At 36.0% G+C, this 20,000-nt stretch overlaps 1 protein-coding gene across 2 annotated transcripts in view; it reads right to left on the minus strand.

Moving 5' to 3' along the window:
- Window positions 1–7,901: 7,901 nt before the first annotated feature.
- The window catches only part of LOC143034134 (uncharacterized), a 33,681-nt gene continuing 21,582 nt past the window's right edge, over window positions 7,902–20,000 (minus strand). For both annotated transcript variants that reach the window (XM_076200081.1, XM_076200080.1), the window contains exons 2-4: window positions 11,317–11,375; window positions 10,967–11,062; window positions 7,902–8,278 (exon numbers count right to left, since the gene is read on the minus strand). In XM_076200081.1, coding sequence (XP_076056196.1) covers window positions 8,020–8,278; window positions 10,967–11,062; window positions 11,317–11,369 — 408 coding nt within the window. In that variant the 5' untranslated portion in view covers window positions 11,370–11,375 and the 3' untranslated portion in view covers window positions 7,902–8,019. The remainder of the gene's footprint in view (window positions 8,279–10,966; window positions 11,063–11,316; window positions 11,376–20,000) is intronic.

The following is a 20,000-nucleotide window of genomic DNA, read 5'->3' on the forward strand; positions in this document are numbered from 1 at the left end:
ACTACGACCAGGTTGTTCCCCGGGGGCACTTGGCTAGCTCAATCTCCATTCTAAGGTTAGAATAGAGACTGGTCGTAGTCCATGTCGTTCCTTTCGTAGGGTCTGGTTGGCTCAAAGGTATCGTCTTTGTTTCATAATAAGCAGTCACTAAGGCAAAGCTTCGAGTGCTTGCGGTGGAGCTTATTTTCATCTGACCAAAGGATCTTTCAGGTTCGAATGTGGCCACACACGACTTCGAACTGATATATTTTTTTTTTTCTTTCTTTTTTTTTTTACACGCTTTGTTCTTTCTTTCTGCAATATCCCTTGGTAAATATTTCATTTGATTTTGTTATTACACATAATACAATTTTGTTTTACTCCATCTTGTCTTAATTTACTTCTATTCTATTCTGTTTCTTCATCTTATCGGTTTTATAAAACCTAACCCTATCTTATTTTACCTTATTCTATTTCATCCAATTCTCTCCTATTTAGATCATCTGTGTTCTTTTCTATTTCACATATCTTGTATTAATTAATTTCATCTTATTTTACTTTGCTATATTTTATGTAATCATATTCTATTTCATATTATTTTAGTCAGATTTATATTTTCTTATTTTAGTGTGCTTTGTCTTAATTCATTCTATTTCATCTTATTTTATCTTATTTCCAATTTTAATTTATTTTATTTCGTTCCATTTCATTTTATTTTATTTGTCCTCTATGATCTTTGAAAAATAAGTAAAAAACAAAATCAGTTTGATAAAAAAAAAGAAGTGAAAAACAGCTTTTCCCATCTGCAGCTGAATCTGCAAAATATGTCAACCCTTTAAAGGAGTTGGCAGCGGTGCATTTGGCTTCCAGGTCAACGTTAATGGAATCAGGTGATTCGTGCTAATCAGCAGAGGAGAATGAATAATGTATACGCGGTTCGAACCTCCCCTGGTAGACAGGCAGGCAAACAGAAATGCATTTGCATTACGCTGATTTTTTATTAACCATATGCATGTATATCAATCAAATTAACCATTATTTCAAGATAAATTAAAAAAAATGATAATAATAATAATAGAATGATATAAGATGTTGAATAGAAGGAAAAATTGAATTAAATTAAATTAAATTAAATTAAATTAAATCAGATTAAATTAGATTAGATTAGATTAAATTAAATTGAATTAAATTAAATTAAATTAAATTAAATCAGATTAGATTAAATTAGATTAAATCAAATCAAATAAAATCAAATTAAATTAAATTATATTAAATCAAATTATAAAATTAAATCAAATCAAATCAAATTAAATCAAATTAGATTAAATTAAAATAAGTTAAATTAAATTGAATTAAATTAAATTAAATTAAATTGAATTAAATCAAATTGAATTAAATTAAATTAAATTAAATTAGATTAAATCAAATTAATTAAATTAGATTAAATTAAATTAAATTAGATTAATAAAATAGAAAATATAATCAAATTAAACCAAAGCAAATTGAATATGATAAAATAAAGTTATAGTATTTTACCACAAAATCAAAATAAACTGAAATAGAAAAAAATATATGTACCTTAGTTTATTCTTGGGTTTATTCTGATTCAATTTGTTGAATATATTTGCAGCACATTCAACGCCCGAGTAGAAATATCTCTTTCAAGGGACAACAGGTGATTGAAAGAAAAATACTAATTAAAAATAATGATAATTCTGTTACTGACAATCATGTCCTTCTTCATACTCCATACAAAAAACAAATATTGCCTAGATGCCTCTGTAGGATATTTAGCATCAACCAAACACGATTAACATTGTTGATGATAATCAGTTGGAAGTGTGTTGGTCCTCGCATTCGCGCCGTTGTGGGTTCGAGTCCCGTGCTCCTCTCCTATTCCCAGCAGTAACTGTTACCTGACCCAAAACTCCCCAAAGCGCATCATAGGGTAAAGGCCGCAGCTGTGCACCTTCTGGTGTAGGCTTCTGACCTTCATTTTTATCGATAAACATATTCCCTCAACAATTTTTTTTTTTTTTTTTTTTTTTTTAGCCCATGAATCCATGCAACCTTTTTCTTCCTCTGCTGTTACGTGTCTTCCATTATGTAAAACTCGTGGGAATGCAACACCAGACAAGCTGAGACACAAACAACCTTCCTTCGCAGAAACTCCGACAAAGCATCGACGGCCCTTTGGTTCTTTGGCTGATGATGTCGCGTGTAAAAAAAAAATCTACCTGTATTCGCATCACTATTTAAATATCCACAAAAATCATCTAATAATTTACTAATAGATTCGTTTGTCAAGTTATCTATTCTTTATTTGTTTATTTGTTTGTCCACTTGTTCATTTCTAGCTACTTATTTATTCATTTATTTGATCATTTATCTAGTATTGATTTGTCTACCTATCTATTTATTTACTTTTGTATATATTTATTAATTCATTATACTTCACTTCAATTCTATTGGAACAAAGTTTGCACAGAAAAGGTGAACAAGGAAACAGAAGGCCAGCAAGAGGATTATGGTCCTAAGTCTAAATGTTATATTTTACCGGTTTTATTATGACTGACATGAAAGTATTTCTATTCAGATGGGATGCATCTCGACTGACAAGGATCAGACTATCTCATAAATCAAACATCTTGGTGGAATACTATATAGATTTCGTTTTGGTAAAAACCAGACGTTTTGACTTCGTCTAAACTTCATCCACAAGGAGCTAAGGTGAGAGGGGAAATATGGGTGGTGGATGGGAGTGGAATACGTAAGAGTGGATGCGTGCCTTTGACTCCGCTTTCCACCTTATAAGGAAAAAGAACCCTTTTTATACAGATAGACAGGAAAAAAAGACGTTTCTATATACTTTAACCCCGTTTGAAAGTCGTGAAAAGGGACATCAAACCGGTACCAACTGCAGTCTCGAACCGGGTCAGGCACTTCGAACTGTTTCATCACGAGGACGCGGTCACGACGGACAAAATTACGTAACCCTGTGGAAACGAGTGAGTCATATGGATCCATCCCATCTCAACCTCCTTCACGACCACCCCACTCTGACGTAATACGAGGCTGAGCAAAAAAAATCAGCCTGGAAGAACATCCATCTGTCTTTTTTCAGCCCAGCTTCCCAAGAAAGCTGGCAACCAAACAATGCTAACACCGTGCTAATCTGAGCAACAGTTTGGGCCAATAATGATGTAACAATGTTTTTTTTTGCACTTTTTCCTGCATGTGTTGTTTGTTAAAATCAGATATCCCTCCCGTGAGAAACATCCTTGATACAATCGCAGTAAATAGGCAATTTACGGTTGTTACACAACGTATACCCTGTATAGCTTGGAATCATTATATATATACATATATATATATATATATATATATATATATATACATATATATACATATATATGTTATATATATATATTTGTATATATGTATATATATATGTATATATATAAATATATATATATATATATATATATTACAGGTGAAAAATGTAATCACACATTTGTCAATAACGTAGAAACCACTGTTGGAGTAGAAAAGACTGGAAACGGGGAATCTATATATTTCGATTGCAAACTGCAATCCTCTTCAGTAGATACAAATAAGAGAGGGCGTGCTGTTTAAGTAGAACCCTTAACAAAAGAAAGGGGAACATGGGAAGATATCTCTACCCTCGGCTCACTCCGTATGTGAGGTCAGGAGGCAAATGAGCTTTCACTAGGTTGGAGATGAAGAGTCCGGACATTATGTCCGGGGACCATTGCCCCTTTGAAATATTCATGTTGGGCTGAAATTCAATGATCGTAGATTCTACCATTTTTCTCCTGAACTCATATCTGGATTTATAAATAAGCTCAGCTCTGTCCCAATTTAAACAATTTTTAAATGCTTAACATGTTTGAACACAGCTGAGCTATCTTGTGCATATTTAATGGAACGTTTATGTTCAATCATCCTGGTATTCAAATCCCTTCCAGTTTGTCCGATGTAAACTAACTCACCCAGACAAAGTAAAAAGTAGCGTCGCTTCAGGATTATTCCTTCGAGCTCTTAGAATTTGCAGCCCCCAGTTTCTTGAAGGAGAATTTAACATTATAAAATCTCAACTTAGTAATTTAGCTTACCCGGATTGGTTCTTGGTCAAAGCCCTCAGCCGAGCGAGATCTAATTTTTTCAACACCACCCCCACTTCCTCGAATTTTTCATTGGGTAAGAGCTCTTTAATCGTTCCTTTTCTGAATCATTCATTCCCTCGACCAAGTTTCTTCCCAAAGACAAATTAAATTTGATTAATTATTACCCTAACACCATTAATAAAAAGGTGGTAAATGTCCATCAAAGGTTAAAAGAAGAACAGAGCCAAGGGGTTTATTCGATTCCATGTAAAGGTTGTGACTTAGTTTACATCGGACAGACTGGAAGGGATTTGAATACCAGGATGATTGAACATAAACGTTCCATCAAATATGCACAAGATAGCTCAGCTGTGTTCCAACATGTTAAGCAATTTAAACATTGTTTAGATTGGGACAGAGCTGAGCTTATTTATAAATCCAGATGTGAGTTCAGGAGAAAAATGGTAGAATCTACGATCATTGAATTTCAGCCCAACATGAATATTTCAAAGGGGCAATGGTCCCCGGACATAATGTCCGGACTCTTCATCTCCAACCTAGTGAAAGCTCATTTGCCTCCTGACCTCACATACGGAGGGAGCCGAGGGTAGAGATATCTTCCCATGTTCCCCTTTCTTTTGTTAGGGGTGCTACTTAAACAGCACGCCCTCTCTTATTTGTATCTACTGAAGAGGATTGCAGTTTGCAATCGAAATATATAGATTCCCCGTTTCCAGTCTTTTCTACTCCAACAGTGGTTTCTACGTTATATATATATATATATATATATATATATATATATATATATATATATATATATATATATATATATATATACATATATATATATATATATATATACATATATATTTATATATATCTTATATTTATATATGTATATATATATATATATATATATATATATATATATACGGACATGACAGAATTTCATAGACATCAAGAGAAATCGTTTGATTTATTAAACAAGCAATTGATACATCTAAAGTGTTTATAAATTGTCACAATGTGAATAACTAACACTTGGTTGACATCCCCTTTGCTTTTTTCAATGCAAGGACCCTTCTAGACATGCTAGTGATTATTTCACGAATATCATCTTGAGAGATTTCTTGCCATGTTTCCCGTAGTATTCCTAAGAGTTAGGGCTTTGAAGATGGCTTCCTGTTCTGTTTGCAAAGTTCTCGGTCTAATATGCCCCAGAGGTGTTCAATAGGTTTCATATCCGGGAACTGACTTGGCCATGGAAGTTTCCTGATCCCATTTTGGCTCAACCAATTTTGTGTTGCTTGAGCAGTGTGACAAGTAGTTCCATCTTCCGTAAATAGGAATGAGTCTTTCCTTTAATATAGAAACATATTTGCCTGAATTTATATTTCCTTCACACTCCACAAGCTCTGATCGACCATCATTCCAAATTGCACCCCACGCCATTATTGAAATGCTTCCATGTATCACTGTTGGCTGCAGTCTTTTGGGGTCAAACTCTTGACTACAGAATCTCCAGACCCACACTCTTCCACTGTCAGAAAATAATGCAAAACGTGACTCATCAGAGAAAATGAGTGCTCCAAAAGGCCACTCCTCTCCACCATCTCAACAGCTCAATCTTTTCTGCGCTTGATATTGTCTGGACGAAGGAGTCGCTTCCTTCTTGCAGCTCTGTCATAGTAACCCAGCTTTAGGAGATACTCGTATCTGCACTAGAATAAAGTATACAACAAAACCGCGCATCACTCTCCCTATTTCACCTTGCCCGAGTAGCACGCGTATGTTACAGAGGATGTGAGAAAGGAAGAAGGTCGCGAACCAGGCTGACAGTGTGATGCCCCGAGCAGAGGAGGTGAGAAAGCAAGGAGGCCGCGATCAAGGCCACAGTGTGATGCTCCGAGGCGATCTGCTTGTGGGGGAGAGGGAGGATATGAAAAAGCAGGGATGCCGCGAGCAAGGTTCATAGTATGATGTTTCGAGGCAATCTGCTTGCGGGGGAGGGGGAAGAGGTCAGAAAGCAAGGAGATCGCTAGCCAGGCTCACAGTGTGATTCTACGAAGCAATATTAATCATTAGCGTTCCCCCAGTCTTTATATACACAGGTCGGGTCATGAGCCGTGATCCTAATTAGCGTGAGGTCAAAATGTGATGCGTGAGAAGTTGGACCCAAAACGTTCTTACGTTGCTGACTCACGAAGACAGAGGGTATGGGTGGTTGGTACCACACGTTAGTTCCTCAAAGAGTTCAGTGTTCATCACCACGCTGGGACTGATGATGGTACTGCCCGTAGGTTCCTCAAGGAGGCCTTGTCCCACCCGTGATTCACGCGACTGGGCCCATGAGCGATTCCCTTCCCTTTGGAGCCTCCTAAGTCAAAAGTCGTGGGACGAGCCAGAGAAGAGGTGAGGACGGGAGGAGTGATGAGGATCGAGGAGTGAGGACTAATAGTGAGGGCAAATTCCTAACCAAAAATATATTGCCGTTGTTTTTAACAGGATACATATATGTGTGTGTGTTCATAAATAGATAAATATATAAATATGTGTGTGTGTGTGTATGTGTGTGTGTGTGTGTGTGTGTGTGTGTGTGTGTGTGTGTGTGTGTGTGTGTGTGTGTGTGTGTGTGTGTGTGTGTGTGTGTGTGTGTGTGTGTGTGTGTGTGTGTGTGTGTGTGTGTGTGTGTGTGTGTGTGTGTGTGTGTGTGTGTGTGTGTGTGTGTGTGTGTGCGTGTGTGTGTGCGTGTGTGTGTGTGCGTGTGTGTGTGTGTAAATTTAAATATATGTATATATGTATTTATATATATATATATATATATATATATATATATATATATATATAATGTACAGTACACATAGAGGTCATTTTCTCTACATCATCTAAGAAAGTCTGCAATGACAGTGATATTGCTAAACTTCTTTTTTCGTACCTTTTATGAAGGCGTACGAATGTAAAGCCATAGTTGAAAACACATCTTGAACTGTTTGATTGTTTAACAAAGCACGATCTCCACGTTACATTGATGAGGATTCATTACAGTGCGTACCCGTAAGTAGCGATGACGTAATCGACTCACTTTTAAGTTGTTCACGAAATGTTGGTAGTTCTTCAGCTACTTGGAAAAATGGTTGACAGTAAAAAATAAATTCTAATTAAGAGATTTTCTTATCAGATATTAACAGAATATATCATTTTCAAACGATGCTGTAACTTTTCTTATAGGTTAGGTGATTTTGGTGTTTTCGCTTTGTTTCTGTGTTATTCCCAACACAGAAGCACATATCCGCTTCATATTTTACTACAAGAACACCAGAACACTTAACCTTGTACTTAAGAACACAACAAATGATATATTTCTATCCTTATGATCATCATGTACAATGTTTGAATGTTACTAATACTACGTCTGAGGTGTTGTTCTGCCTTTCTTTTCTAATGGAATACCCGTCTCCTGTTTTCTTAGAATTCTCCTTAGAGAAATTAGTTTAGTAAGGGACAAACAAATTAAAGCTTGAATTTATCAATGTAAGACACAATTTGAATATTGTGTAGACAGTTACCAAATTCTAATCAGAATAGAATTAATATTTAGTAGGAATAGCAATCATATTTTTACTCCTCTGATGAATCAAAATAAGTAGAATATTTTCTTAAACCCCCATATTGAAACATCTTCCCTATGTATATTTTGGATGCAAGGTGCACACTGCCTATTTTTTTATATCACCATAGATAACGTAATGACCATCCAATTAAAATAAAGGTGAAAAGGGAGACTAAAACTTTAATCTTCATAAAATTTATTCAGTTCTACAAAATCTAGACAAGGTAGAAATATAGAACTTTCTCTCGCACTGAATGTAAATAGACTTCGTTCATCCATTAAGCCAGAGTGACTTTATCTCTTTCAGTTGCACATAACCATCTCATCTGTCTCGTCGTCACAGCACAAGAGCTGCATGGAATGCTTTCCGGTGTACCTCCAGGGACCGTTACAAATATCGTAATAGAGGTACATCATCTGGTTGTGAACTGGCCATTTGTGCTCGTCGCAGAGGAGCTGCCCGACGGTGGTGTTACCCACAGAAGCGTAGAGGTTGCCATTGGCCGCCAACTGACTGAATTCGTCTTCGCAGCGTCCCTGGCAAGTGTGTTTGTATCGGCAGCTGTAAACAAAGACATTTTGAACTTTTGTCAAGGTTTTAATTACAATTATACAGAAATGACTCGTCACCTCATTAGCATCACTCTTTTAACATTGCAAAAATATTATTCCAGTGATAGAGTTGGGTTATCAAAAGTACAGTAGAATCTGCGATTTATATATTGTCGCAGTCTAGCGTGTGGATGAAAGACATGTAACATAAGGTTCATGTGGAGAACCGACAATGGAAGCATATACTGTACACGTTGGCCCTGCATAACACCGTTTACTTACAAAGTCCACCATCATCCCCAATTCTGACTTTAAAGAATGGCACTTGTTACACGCTACTTCTATGTTCATTTACATTTGCACATACATTAAGTTAGGCGACAAACATCTGTTCTCGTTGTGCAAGTTGACCTAAAAACCCAGGCTCATGCAACACAGACAGTAGAGTATTGGTTTATGTCTTCAAGATATGAGACTCAAATACTTTGGATTCCCAGTATCAAAATCTCGAGGGAAAAAATTAGTGAGCGATGTGGTCCCTGTTATGAATAAAATCATTCAAGCAAAGGAAACACCAAAATGATCATTGTTATAGCAACAAAACGTTTTGAATGCTATCCACGCTAGGCTGAAGGCGTCATTTGATCTGATATTTGTCTCCTTTGCCGATGTCACGGCTGAATCACGGTCTGATGTAGCCGGGATGTCAATCAATCAAGACTTCACTAGTATGAGTTTTATACATGTCTGTAAAGGCTATGTTTATTGACTCTTTTTGATGGGTCAAAACCTCATTCTGTTTTGAATATGTTCCTCAGATGACTCAAGTCGTCTCATGACATCCAAAACGAGATTCATAGAGAAGGACAGTCGATTGAAAGAAAACTAAAAGGTTTGATAGTTTGCCCGCGATTTTGGTCACTCGTGTATCAGTGACTACGACAAAAAGATCTTGTTTGGTCGGAATTTCCTAGCTTTAGTATCGACTTATCTTGACCCCAATTAGAGTGATTCATTACTTATTATATATGTCCCACTCCACAGTCAATATATGTTGGAATCTTCATACCTGAATTTTCCTTGGTGTGTTATTTGTGGAAATTAGTAGAATGAATTACTCGACGGCTCTACTTTGACCTTAAATACTGGGTATTTTGGTTATCCGTCTTTATCTAGGATAAAAATATTACAAAAAATTCTAAAGGAATGCTGACATTTTCCATCGTGTCAGTCATTACTCCTATAAGGTAGATTTGTATGCTATATGTCTGTGGTATTTCCCAAATACTGCATTGGTAGACGGTCCGCATTGAAACATTTTTTTTTCTAATTGTATTCTAGATATGGAGACATAAAGCCATTCATGAAAAGTTTGAACAGTGTTGGGCCCAATTATGCATCTTGAGGGACTCTGCGATAAACCGACAATGAACGCCTGGGCGTAGCTGTCCTGCAGATAAGGAGTCAAACCCGGAGAGCCGAGACAATCCCCAATCGACTGTAACTCTAAAGCATTTATTTTAGCTTTCATTATATGCCTCATACTTATGCCCTGCTGTTCTTTAGCATACCAGAGATCAGCTCAACACTGAAAAGGGGCGTTGGGCATCCACTATCTACCAATAATATTTTGTTTGTTGTCTCATTTGTGAAACCACTGGACCTAGATCGAGTACTATTGTTTTCAATTAATTTACCTTTCCAAGTGTTTTATTCTTGTTAATGCCGCAAGATCACACTCAGTTTAAATCAACTCTTCTGAAGTAGATATGGTAACTCACTGCAATTCGATCTTAAGTGGGGATGAGGGAAATAGACTATCATCAGCTGTAGCAAGGAAAGAGTAGTCAAACAGATTGATAGACTTAAAGATCGGTCTTTTTCCGAGTGTGCTAAAAGAGTGTAAATTTGAAATCTGAACAGTTAACGAAAGCATTTAGTAAATGGGTTGACAATGGATCCGTGTCTACTTCTTGGGGCCTTATGGTCTCTTGTAGTCTCCTCCATTCTTATGTTTTCATGTTTTTATGTTCTCTTTTTGTTATGTTTAAACACTGTACAAACTATCTCGATTAAACCTTCTAAGCAGTTTATCCACGTCAGACTAACATCGGACGATTTCATACTTAGAGAAACTCCCACGTGCTACTACTGTGGGTCCAACTCTCATAAATTCCCTTACCCGCATCTGAAGGTGCGATTCTGAAAGGTTGGTACTACTATTCTTGTTGTTGTTGTTGTTGGTGGTGGTGGTGATGGTAGTAGTTGTGGTAGTTGTGGTGGTGGTGGTGGTGGTGGTGGTGGTGGTGGTGGTGGTGGTGGTGGTGGTGGTGGTGGTGGTGGTGGTGGTGGTGGTGGTGGTGGTGGTGGTGGTGGTGGTGGTGGTGGTGGTGGTGGTGGTGGTGGTGGTGGTGGTGGTGGTGGTGGTGGTGGTGGTGGTGGTGGTGGTGGTGGTGGTGAGTCCTCAGTGTTAGAGGATTATGACTCCAAAGTTATAGAGGAACCAAATCATCTTCTCAGGCTCGTGCTTATTGTATTATGATATTCCAAACACCTAAGTAAAATAAGTCCCCAAATTTGTGATATCGAAGAAGGATAAAAAGAAGACATGTATACATAAACAAGTAGAGTTGCAGATAATGAGACATGAATATGTGTTCATAACAATTGAGAACAAATGAAAATGTAAAATACTAACTTTGGTACATCGATTCCAGGGAGTTCGTACACCATGAACTCGCCATGACCACTGGAATGGAAGATGGCGCACCGGCATAGGGCCATTTCCGCCGCCCTGCAAAGAAGAACAATTTAACCCTCTGATCAATAACGCTTTGCCCCATATATACTTTGACATATCCATGTAATGAGTACGCAGAATCCTCTAAAATGACTACTGCAGAAGATACATCAGAGGGAGCGTCATATGAGAACAAGACTCTTAGTGATGATACAAAGTTTTCTTCTCGCAAGGTACTTGAAAAGGGACTAATGAGTGAAACGTTTTACAATTAATAAAAACGAAGGCCTTAAGAGAGATAGGTTTACCTGGTGAGGGCAACGATGCCAAACAGAAAGAGTAGACCCAGGGCGACTCGCATGGTGATCTGGAAGTAAATGAACGTCATTTGAACAGAAATATATCAGTTAAGTATATTTTATATCACAAATTACTTTATCGGACACAGATGAAAATTTCAAGTTGACTCCATAAAGAGCAGTCAATGAAATAGTATACAAACTCATTCTATAGAGTGATAAGACTAATAATCTTCTCCTGAATAACCTCTGTCAAAATAATATTTGAATATGATTAAAAAACATAACGCCAAATCACTGAAACAATGCACGTCTTTAATAGCTCGTGAAGACGCGTGAGAACGTATGTAATGGTATGATAACCACCGTTCATTACCGTTGGAATCGTAAAGGATGATAAAAGTGGAGCGAGACCTCTTTATATAGACCCCTACGGTACGTGCGCAGGCGCACATACGTACACACATACATGTGTACAAATGCAAGCATACGAGCGTACGCACCAGGCTTGCACACACTAATGCCAACACACATACACGCACACACAGAGAGAGGGAGAGAGAGCGAGAAGAAAAATGGAACTGTTTGAGTTAGGTAAACTGTACGTACAAGAAGTGGCATGATCAATTGAAATAAAGTTTAAGTCACAAAGTGAATGACATAGTCAATGGAACATGAAAAATAGCAAATAAATACAATTTTATGAATGCTTGGGTAAAGTGGAGCAGAACAGAGGTAGAGAGAAAACAAGAATTTTTTTTAAAGAAGCTAAAGAAAAATAGAGAAGAAAACGGAACAAGAGAAATTGAAAAGGTAGATTGAAAAGGTGAGACTTTTATTGTAGAGAGGTGAAATGGGAAGAATTGGAAGCGGGTAGAAGAGGGGAATTGTGATATGCTGTTGAATAAAACAATGAATACCATAAAGTTCCAAGTGGTTAAAGAACTAATAATATACAAATAATTTCCAACAGTCGCCTCTGGATTCGAACCGAGGACTCACGTCAAGCGAGGCCTCGGTTCGAATCTCAGAGTGACTGTCGGAAACTAGATGTGTGATATTCGCTGCAACTAGCAATTCACTTCAGGAATTAACAAGATATAGAGATGAGGATACAGTAGCAGGATTGTACTTTATCTTAACACAAGATCGTTATATGACTCAATAAAGAATAAAAGAGTACTAAAGATAAAACAAATCATGAGATTTTTTTATTTATTTTGAAACTAGGTAATTTAGAAATAAAAAAATGCACAAACAAGGAAGAAACAACTATGCCAAAGCAATCAAAAAAATGACTCTGAAGAAACGTACTGTGAAGAGTTTAATGAAATAAAAAGAAACAAAGAAAAATGGCAAGTCTTCCTGGCAATTTATAAAGTAGGTAAATGCCAAAAATGAGTAGAAAAGAAACCAAAATTGTTTTAACAGAACACATTAAATTGTAAAATAAGAGAAAAAATAAGGCATGGGTGAGGCGAGGAAAATGAAGAACAAAAAGACAGAGGCAAAGATATTCTTACAAACCTCAATGTGTGAGTTTGTAATGAACTAGTTCCTTTTCTGGGGTCGAAACTCAATAGAAATGGGAAATAGAGTGTTTTAGGGAAAACAGAGTAGGGCATAGCAATAATGTAGAGCAATATGTCAGTGGAGGACAAAATATAATTCTAGGATATAATATCGGTAGATGACGAAATATTACATTAGGATGTAATGTCAAAGGAAAAATATCATGATGGGATGTAATGATAGTGGAGGAAAAATATCACGATGGGATGTAATGATAGTGGAGGACAAAATATCACGGTAGGATATAATGTCAGTGGAGGACAAAATATTTTAGGAAGTGATGCTGGACAAAATGTCAATAAACGACGGGTGGCCGGTGTAGGACGCGGTGACGGATAGGGGCAAAGTGTACATAAGAGATCGGATGACCGTGAAGGACCAGATGTCCGTGATGGGGCAAATGTCCATGAGGCACTGATTTTCAATGAAGGACCAAATGTCAATATAGAGCAAAGTCTCAATAAAGAACAAAATTATAATGTAAGGCATGATGTTGAAACTCAAAATGTGTCAAAAAGAAATGATCACGAGTTTCTTAAAACTATTTACTTTAATGTTCGTAGTATTAGGAACAAATTCCAAGAAATGCAGGCGTATGTCAAAAGCAAAAATCGCGATATGATAGGAAAAACCGAGACATGGTTAAATGGTGGAGAGATTGAAGCTGAATTTAATATTGCGGGATTTAAACACTTTCATCAGGATAGAAACCATAAGAAAGGTGGGGGTGTTCTGTTGTACATTAAAAGCAATTTCCATGTCTGCGCTTTAGAGAAAGTGAAACAGGATGCATATGATAGTTTATGGGTAGAATTCACCCAAACAAAGGAACAAAAAATGAATGTAGGAGTAATAGATAGGCCAAAAATTATCATTAGTAGACGATAAACTATTGTTTCTAGAACTGTCTAGTTTCTGCAACCGGGACATATTGATAACGGGTGATTTCAATTTTACTGACATTGATTGGATGACCTTTGAACATGGCCATATAGGCAGTCGCTTGATAGATTTTCTCGGTGACAATTACTTAGTTCAGCATGTAAAAGAGCCCAGAAGACATGGAAATTTACTCGATCTATTGATCACTAGCGAAAGCATGATAACCGATGTAGAAGTTGGTGAAACTATTGCAAGTAATGATAACAACTTAGTTTGATTCAAACTGCTAAAAATTCTAGAATAGATACTTGTGTATCTAAAATATCCGATTTCAGCAAAGCTCGGTTCATATGACTACGTCAGGAGCTTCAGCTTACAAATTGGAAAGACAGGATTAAGCGAAAGACCTGTAGATCAGATGTGAGAATTTTTCAAAATATATTTACCAAGATGATTCATAATTATATTTCGTTTAAGGACAGACGCCCCCCCAAACCAGGATCACCCAAAATGGATTGACAAAGGAACTGAAAAGTATTGCTAAAAAGAGACAGGCTTATAAGATATACAAGTGCTCGGGTGCACCTAATAACTCTCATAGTTATGTAATAATACAGAGTGATTTAAAAAAATAGATAAATAAATAAATAAAAAACGAAAACGACAAAACGATATGAATGTGGCTGAAAAATCCAAAGAGAATCCCAAAGAATTCTATAGTTACATTAGAGATAAAATTATTATTAGGAGTCTGCTGACGGTCAACTTGAATATTCAAATGAAGGAATGTGTGATATTTTAAACAACTATTTTAGCTCAGTATTCGTAAACGAGACACCTCAAAGTGAACTCCAAACTGAAACCTGTGAGAAGTCTAGGGTGAACTTACTATGGTAAATACAACAAAAGAAAAAATTAAAAGGTGTATAGAAAAACTCAAAGTTAATAAAACACCAGGGCCTGACGGTTGGCATCCAAGAATCTTAAAGGGGAAAAAATGAGATTGTTGTTCAATTAGAAATTACTTTCAAGAAATTCATCATATCCGGAGATGGCACAAGAGAATGGAAGCTAACTAACGTTACTCCCATATTAAAAAAAAATGTGACAAAAGAAATAACTACAGGCCTATAAGCTTGACTTCAATCGTAGGAAAAATGAAGTAAAACTATTATCAGAGATGCTATTGAACATCATTTAGAAAGTAACTGTTTGATAAATGATGGCCAGCATGGATTCAGACGGAAACGTTCTTGCATGACTAACTTACTCGAATTCTACAACCCAGTCATCTCGATTTATGGCAAAAGAAACAATATAGATTTGATACCGTCCCCCACAAAAGACCACTTACTAAATTACCTTCACACGGAATAAGTGGTAGCCTATTAGTTTGGACTAGTAATTGGTTGAATGATCGAAAACAGAGTTGTTCTAAATGGCAAAATTTCTAGATGAAAAAATATTGCGAGTGGAGTTCCTCAGGGTTCGATTCTTGGGCCACTTCTATTCATAGTATAAGTAAATGATATAGACCATGGACTAAAGTCTACTGTTTCCAAATTTGCTGATGATACAAAACTGTGCGGAATGGCAAATAATCACTTAAACCAATTAGATATTCAAGAAGATTTAGATAAACTACAGCAATGGTCTGAAAAGTGGCTAATGAAATTCAACACAAGTAAATGCAAGGTTATGCACATAGGTAAAAATAATAGTAAGCACGATTACAAGTTATTTGGAAATATGCTAACAAAAGTGGATAGTGAAAAGGATCTCGGCGTAATTATCAGTAACGATCTCAAATCATCTAAGCAGAGTATTTCAGCCTCTCAGAAAGCAAATAAGATTCTAGGATTGATTGCGCGATCTTTTGACTTCAAAAGTCCATCACTCAATAACAAGCTATATAAATCTTTAGTTTGTCCACATTTGGAATATACTGTTTCCGTGTGGTCATCGAATTTCATTAAAGACATTGATAGATTTGAAAAAGTACAACGGTAAGTCACAAAACTGATTCCAAATATCAAAAATAAATAATACAAAAATCTACTAAAACATATGAATATGTTTTCCCTAAAAAAGCGTAGACTCAGAGATGACTTGAGGCAGGTCTTTAAGATTTTAAAGGGAATTGACAACAGCAAAAGTGGCCAATTTTTTACACTAAATGAGAATCCAACAAGATATAATGGTCTCAAACTGTCAGGAAATAGATTTAATTTGGAAGTGGATAGAAACAATTTCGCCAACCGTGTTGTTAATTAATGAATGGAATAAACTTCTTGCAGTGGCAGTGCAATGTAGTTCAGTTAAAAATTTTGAGATTCGTCTAGACAAACACCTAAGCAAGATACTGTAATGCCTGCAATTTATTTTATATTGTTTGTTAATTTCTTTGTTATTCTTTGACTATTTGTTGTTTATTATTTTCTTGATTTTTATTTATTATTATTTATTTGTCAATTTATTATTATTTACCATTTACCTGTTTGTTTATTATTCAACTATACCTATGCATTTATTTGTTTATTATTATTATTCATATTATCATAAACTATTTATCTATATATTTATTATAACTTTTTGCGTCCAACATAGTTATGGACCAAAAGGTCTCCTGTCGGCATGCTCCTCCTTTGTAATCCTTTGAATCCAAAAATGGTTTAATAGAACACATGAAATAGTAAAATAAGAGAAAAATAAGGCATGGGTGAGGCGAGGAAAATGAAGAATAAAAAGACAAAAGAAGAATACATGAATATCAGAAACAAATACATAAGAGTTAGAAGAAAGAAAGAAAGGAACTTACAATAGATGTAATCGCTAACTGTAAATGGCAAGCTAAAGCATAGAGAAGGAACGTCTAAGCTACAAACTGAAGAAAAAGCAATAAGAAATGAAAAAGCAAGTTAGAATACTGAATAAAAGATCCCAATCGGTATTTTATCAAGGAAGGAGGATCCGGAAAAGAGGAGAGAGTGACTAGAGAAGTTGTGTTCAGTAATATAAGAATAGAAGAGCAGAAAGTGAATAAATTTTTGGAGAAGTTAGAAGTGGTAAAGAACTCGGGGCCAGGTGGGATCTCAAGTTATAAATCGAAAGAATACATAGAACAATTAGTGGAAATGATACATCAACTGAATGCATGTCCTCTGTAAGAGGAAATGTAGTTGCAGGAGTTTTTTCAGGAATGGATGAATGGGTGAACTACAATAATAAATGAGATCCTAGATATATATATATATATATATATATATATATATATATATATATATATATATATATATATACATATATATATATATATATATATATATATAGTATATATATATATATATTTCTATTCCAGATCTCAATCGTCAAAATCAGTCAATATCAATGGTCGAAACGGGTTTCAGGAATTAACATCAAGGTCCGGTCCATTGAAACGACTGTTACTGGATGAAACCAGTAGTTTCAGCCCTATGGGAATACAAGATGATTCGTATTCTGCAACACGGATATTTGTGAAGATAAGAGAAGGCTGTGATGTAACTCGCTATTTGTACCAGTTGCACCCATGTTTAGTGGCACAGTACACTATGAGAACGACAATCGTTTCGAACTGGCCTCTATACTGTGAAGAAAAATCTATATTCTACAATGTCAATCTAAAATAAATCGTCCTGGATGACGCTTCTATTGTCAGCTGACGTATCATTATTAAACACAATAGCCAATGGGAGTTTCTACAGATGTTAAACTTAAGACTTTCGTAAACCCCGCGTGAAGTTTCAAACTGGCACCAGAGTTTACTTTCAGCATTAGAGGAATGTGGAACACGCTCGAATAGAATAAGACTTTTACAAAGCTACACAGATAGCTTATTTAGATCTTCACATCATCCAAAATAAAAGAGGTCATTCAAAAAAACCTTGACAGTAAGCTAGGCACCTGTTCTCATACAAAGTGAAAAATTTACACGAATACATCAGCATGTTCATTCAAGAACTATGCATATCCTCTTCAGTTATTTTCCCAAAAGAATCGAAGTATGCTTCTCAGGAGAGCTCTGTACATTTCTTATTTTGATTGCTCTAATATCAGTTTCTATGTGCTATTTGCAATTTCATGTTCTTAATGATAACATCTCCCCATCAGAAATGTTTTAAGATATTTCTTGTTTTAATTTGTTGACGTTTATTTCCAACTGACTGAATATTGATCTAATTATATCGTATATTTCTTATTCTAGAAACTGATCAATTATGTTCCTGGTCTTTGCTATTTCTTGTTGATATACTGGGTTTGTCTGTATAGGTGTCATTTGTGCAGCATATATATCTTTCTTCATTTGTCTTACATTCTGGATACAGCTTGTAGTAATCCTCACACGTTCAGTTTCTGGCAATGCGGACGAAACATTGACAATTTAAACATTGAAAGATGTTATAAGGGCCACATATTTTATTTCTTCCATATAGTGCATATAAAGTTTCACCTTTGTCACGTATTACTTTTATAATTTTGAGAATTAATTTTATAGTGCAATGTTGATCTTAATCATTCTTAGACTTGATTTCTTTATATAAATTTAAGATATCTTTAAATCAAATTTCTCAAGAATTTGTTCTTTATTAACATGTTCTTTAACGCCTCATTATCATCCTTGCGTACGTTACTTATGTTTGTCTTGGGCATTTTTGACTAATATTTTTATATCATCCTACCTTCAACCTCATTTCTACATCTTGTCTTTGCCATCAAGTCTCACTATCAGGGGACCTTGTGAGAAGTTTTCTACGTTCTCAACTTAAGTTGCCGCTTTGCTCGTTAAAGCTTTCTCATCACTTGTGACTCTTTCATCTTGGTTGTTTGTTTTTATCACCTACACGCTCTTTGTTTTTACCTTTAGCTATTACGATTATATTGTCGCATTTCTTTCTATTACTATGTCTTCTAATTCAATTATCATTTCTCCCAGTATCCATATTGTCTGTCCTCTTTGTTTTTACCTTTAGATATTACGATTGTATTGTCTCATTTCTTTCTATTACTATGTCCTCTAATTCAATTATCATTTCTCCCAGTATCCATATTGTCTGTCCTTGCAAGTACGTGCCCAGCCACCATCTCAAAACGTTGTGTACTATACTTCTCATATAAACCCTTTTTTTCCTGAAAATTTCCGAAAAACCCCCCATGCTCTATCTGATATCCCTATTTCTCATTGTAAACTGGTAGTTCCTTACTCTAAATTCTTTCTCAATAGGGTCTACTGGTGGTCAACATATTGCTTTTTTATACTGTCTTGGTGATTTTCATTTTCCTATGAAAAAGTTGAGCAAGTTAAAAAAAAAAAAAGGACAATTTGTGATGAAAAGAGTGGGGTAATACCCCATGTGGATTTATTTGGGGTAGCTAAGCCAGCTAGCTTTTTTTTTTTTTACCTATTCGTTTATTCGTTATCTATTTATTTATTCAATTATTCAATTAATTTTATTCCACTTATGATTTTCTGTCTTTTTTTCCATTACAGGTCACTTGACTGTTAGGTTAGTTTGATAGAATGTATACAGTTTATGGTGATAGTGTCTGAGCTCTTGATATACTGGTCACCATCCGCGTAGTTTTGTTATTTGTTGTCATTCGCTTAATTTCAGATGCTCTGGTCATTCCTAAACATGTACGAGTATTACCATGGGTTGCAGGATCCCTTTTGGTACATTGGTATCGATACACGAAGTAACATTTTTGTATATATGTGGGTTTGTCTAACCGAGGCAACTAGATGAACATTTAAGTATTTCTTTATCCGGCTTCATTACGGAACGAAATATCTTCTGTCGAATATTCTTATCGTTGAAATTCACTGTGACTCGCCCCAAGGAGCACCATATTGCTGTAATTGTACCATAGAATACAAACACACACACACACACACACACACACACACACACACACACACACACACACACACACACACACACACCTCTCATGGCGCTGTGGTTAGAGCTCTGGCCTGCCACTACGGAGGTCCGGGTTCGACCCTCGCCCGGGGCTGAAATAATATATCAGTATCGCAGCGCTGAGGGGTGTTACTCCAACTCTCGTGGGCGGGGAGTTGGGGGTGTGTGTGTGTGTGCAAGGTCATAGCATTACCCATAGATCGGACCTACGAGCTCTGAGCTCTCTTCCAGGAGGGAAATAGCTGTCGATCACAAGTCCAACACGTGATCCAAAGACCAAGT

This window comes from Oratosquilla oratoria, chromosome 17 (genome assembly GCF_046742065.1).
Source record: "Oratosquilla oratoria isolate Oo_2021 chromosome 17, ASM4674206v1, whole genome shotgun sequence".
NCBI classification, from domain to species: Eukaryota; Metazoa; Arthropoda; class Malacostraca; order Stomatopoda; family Squillidae; genus Oratosquilla; species Oratosquilla oratoria.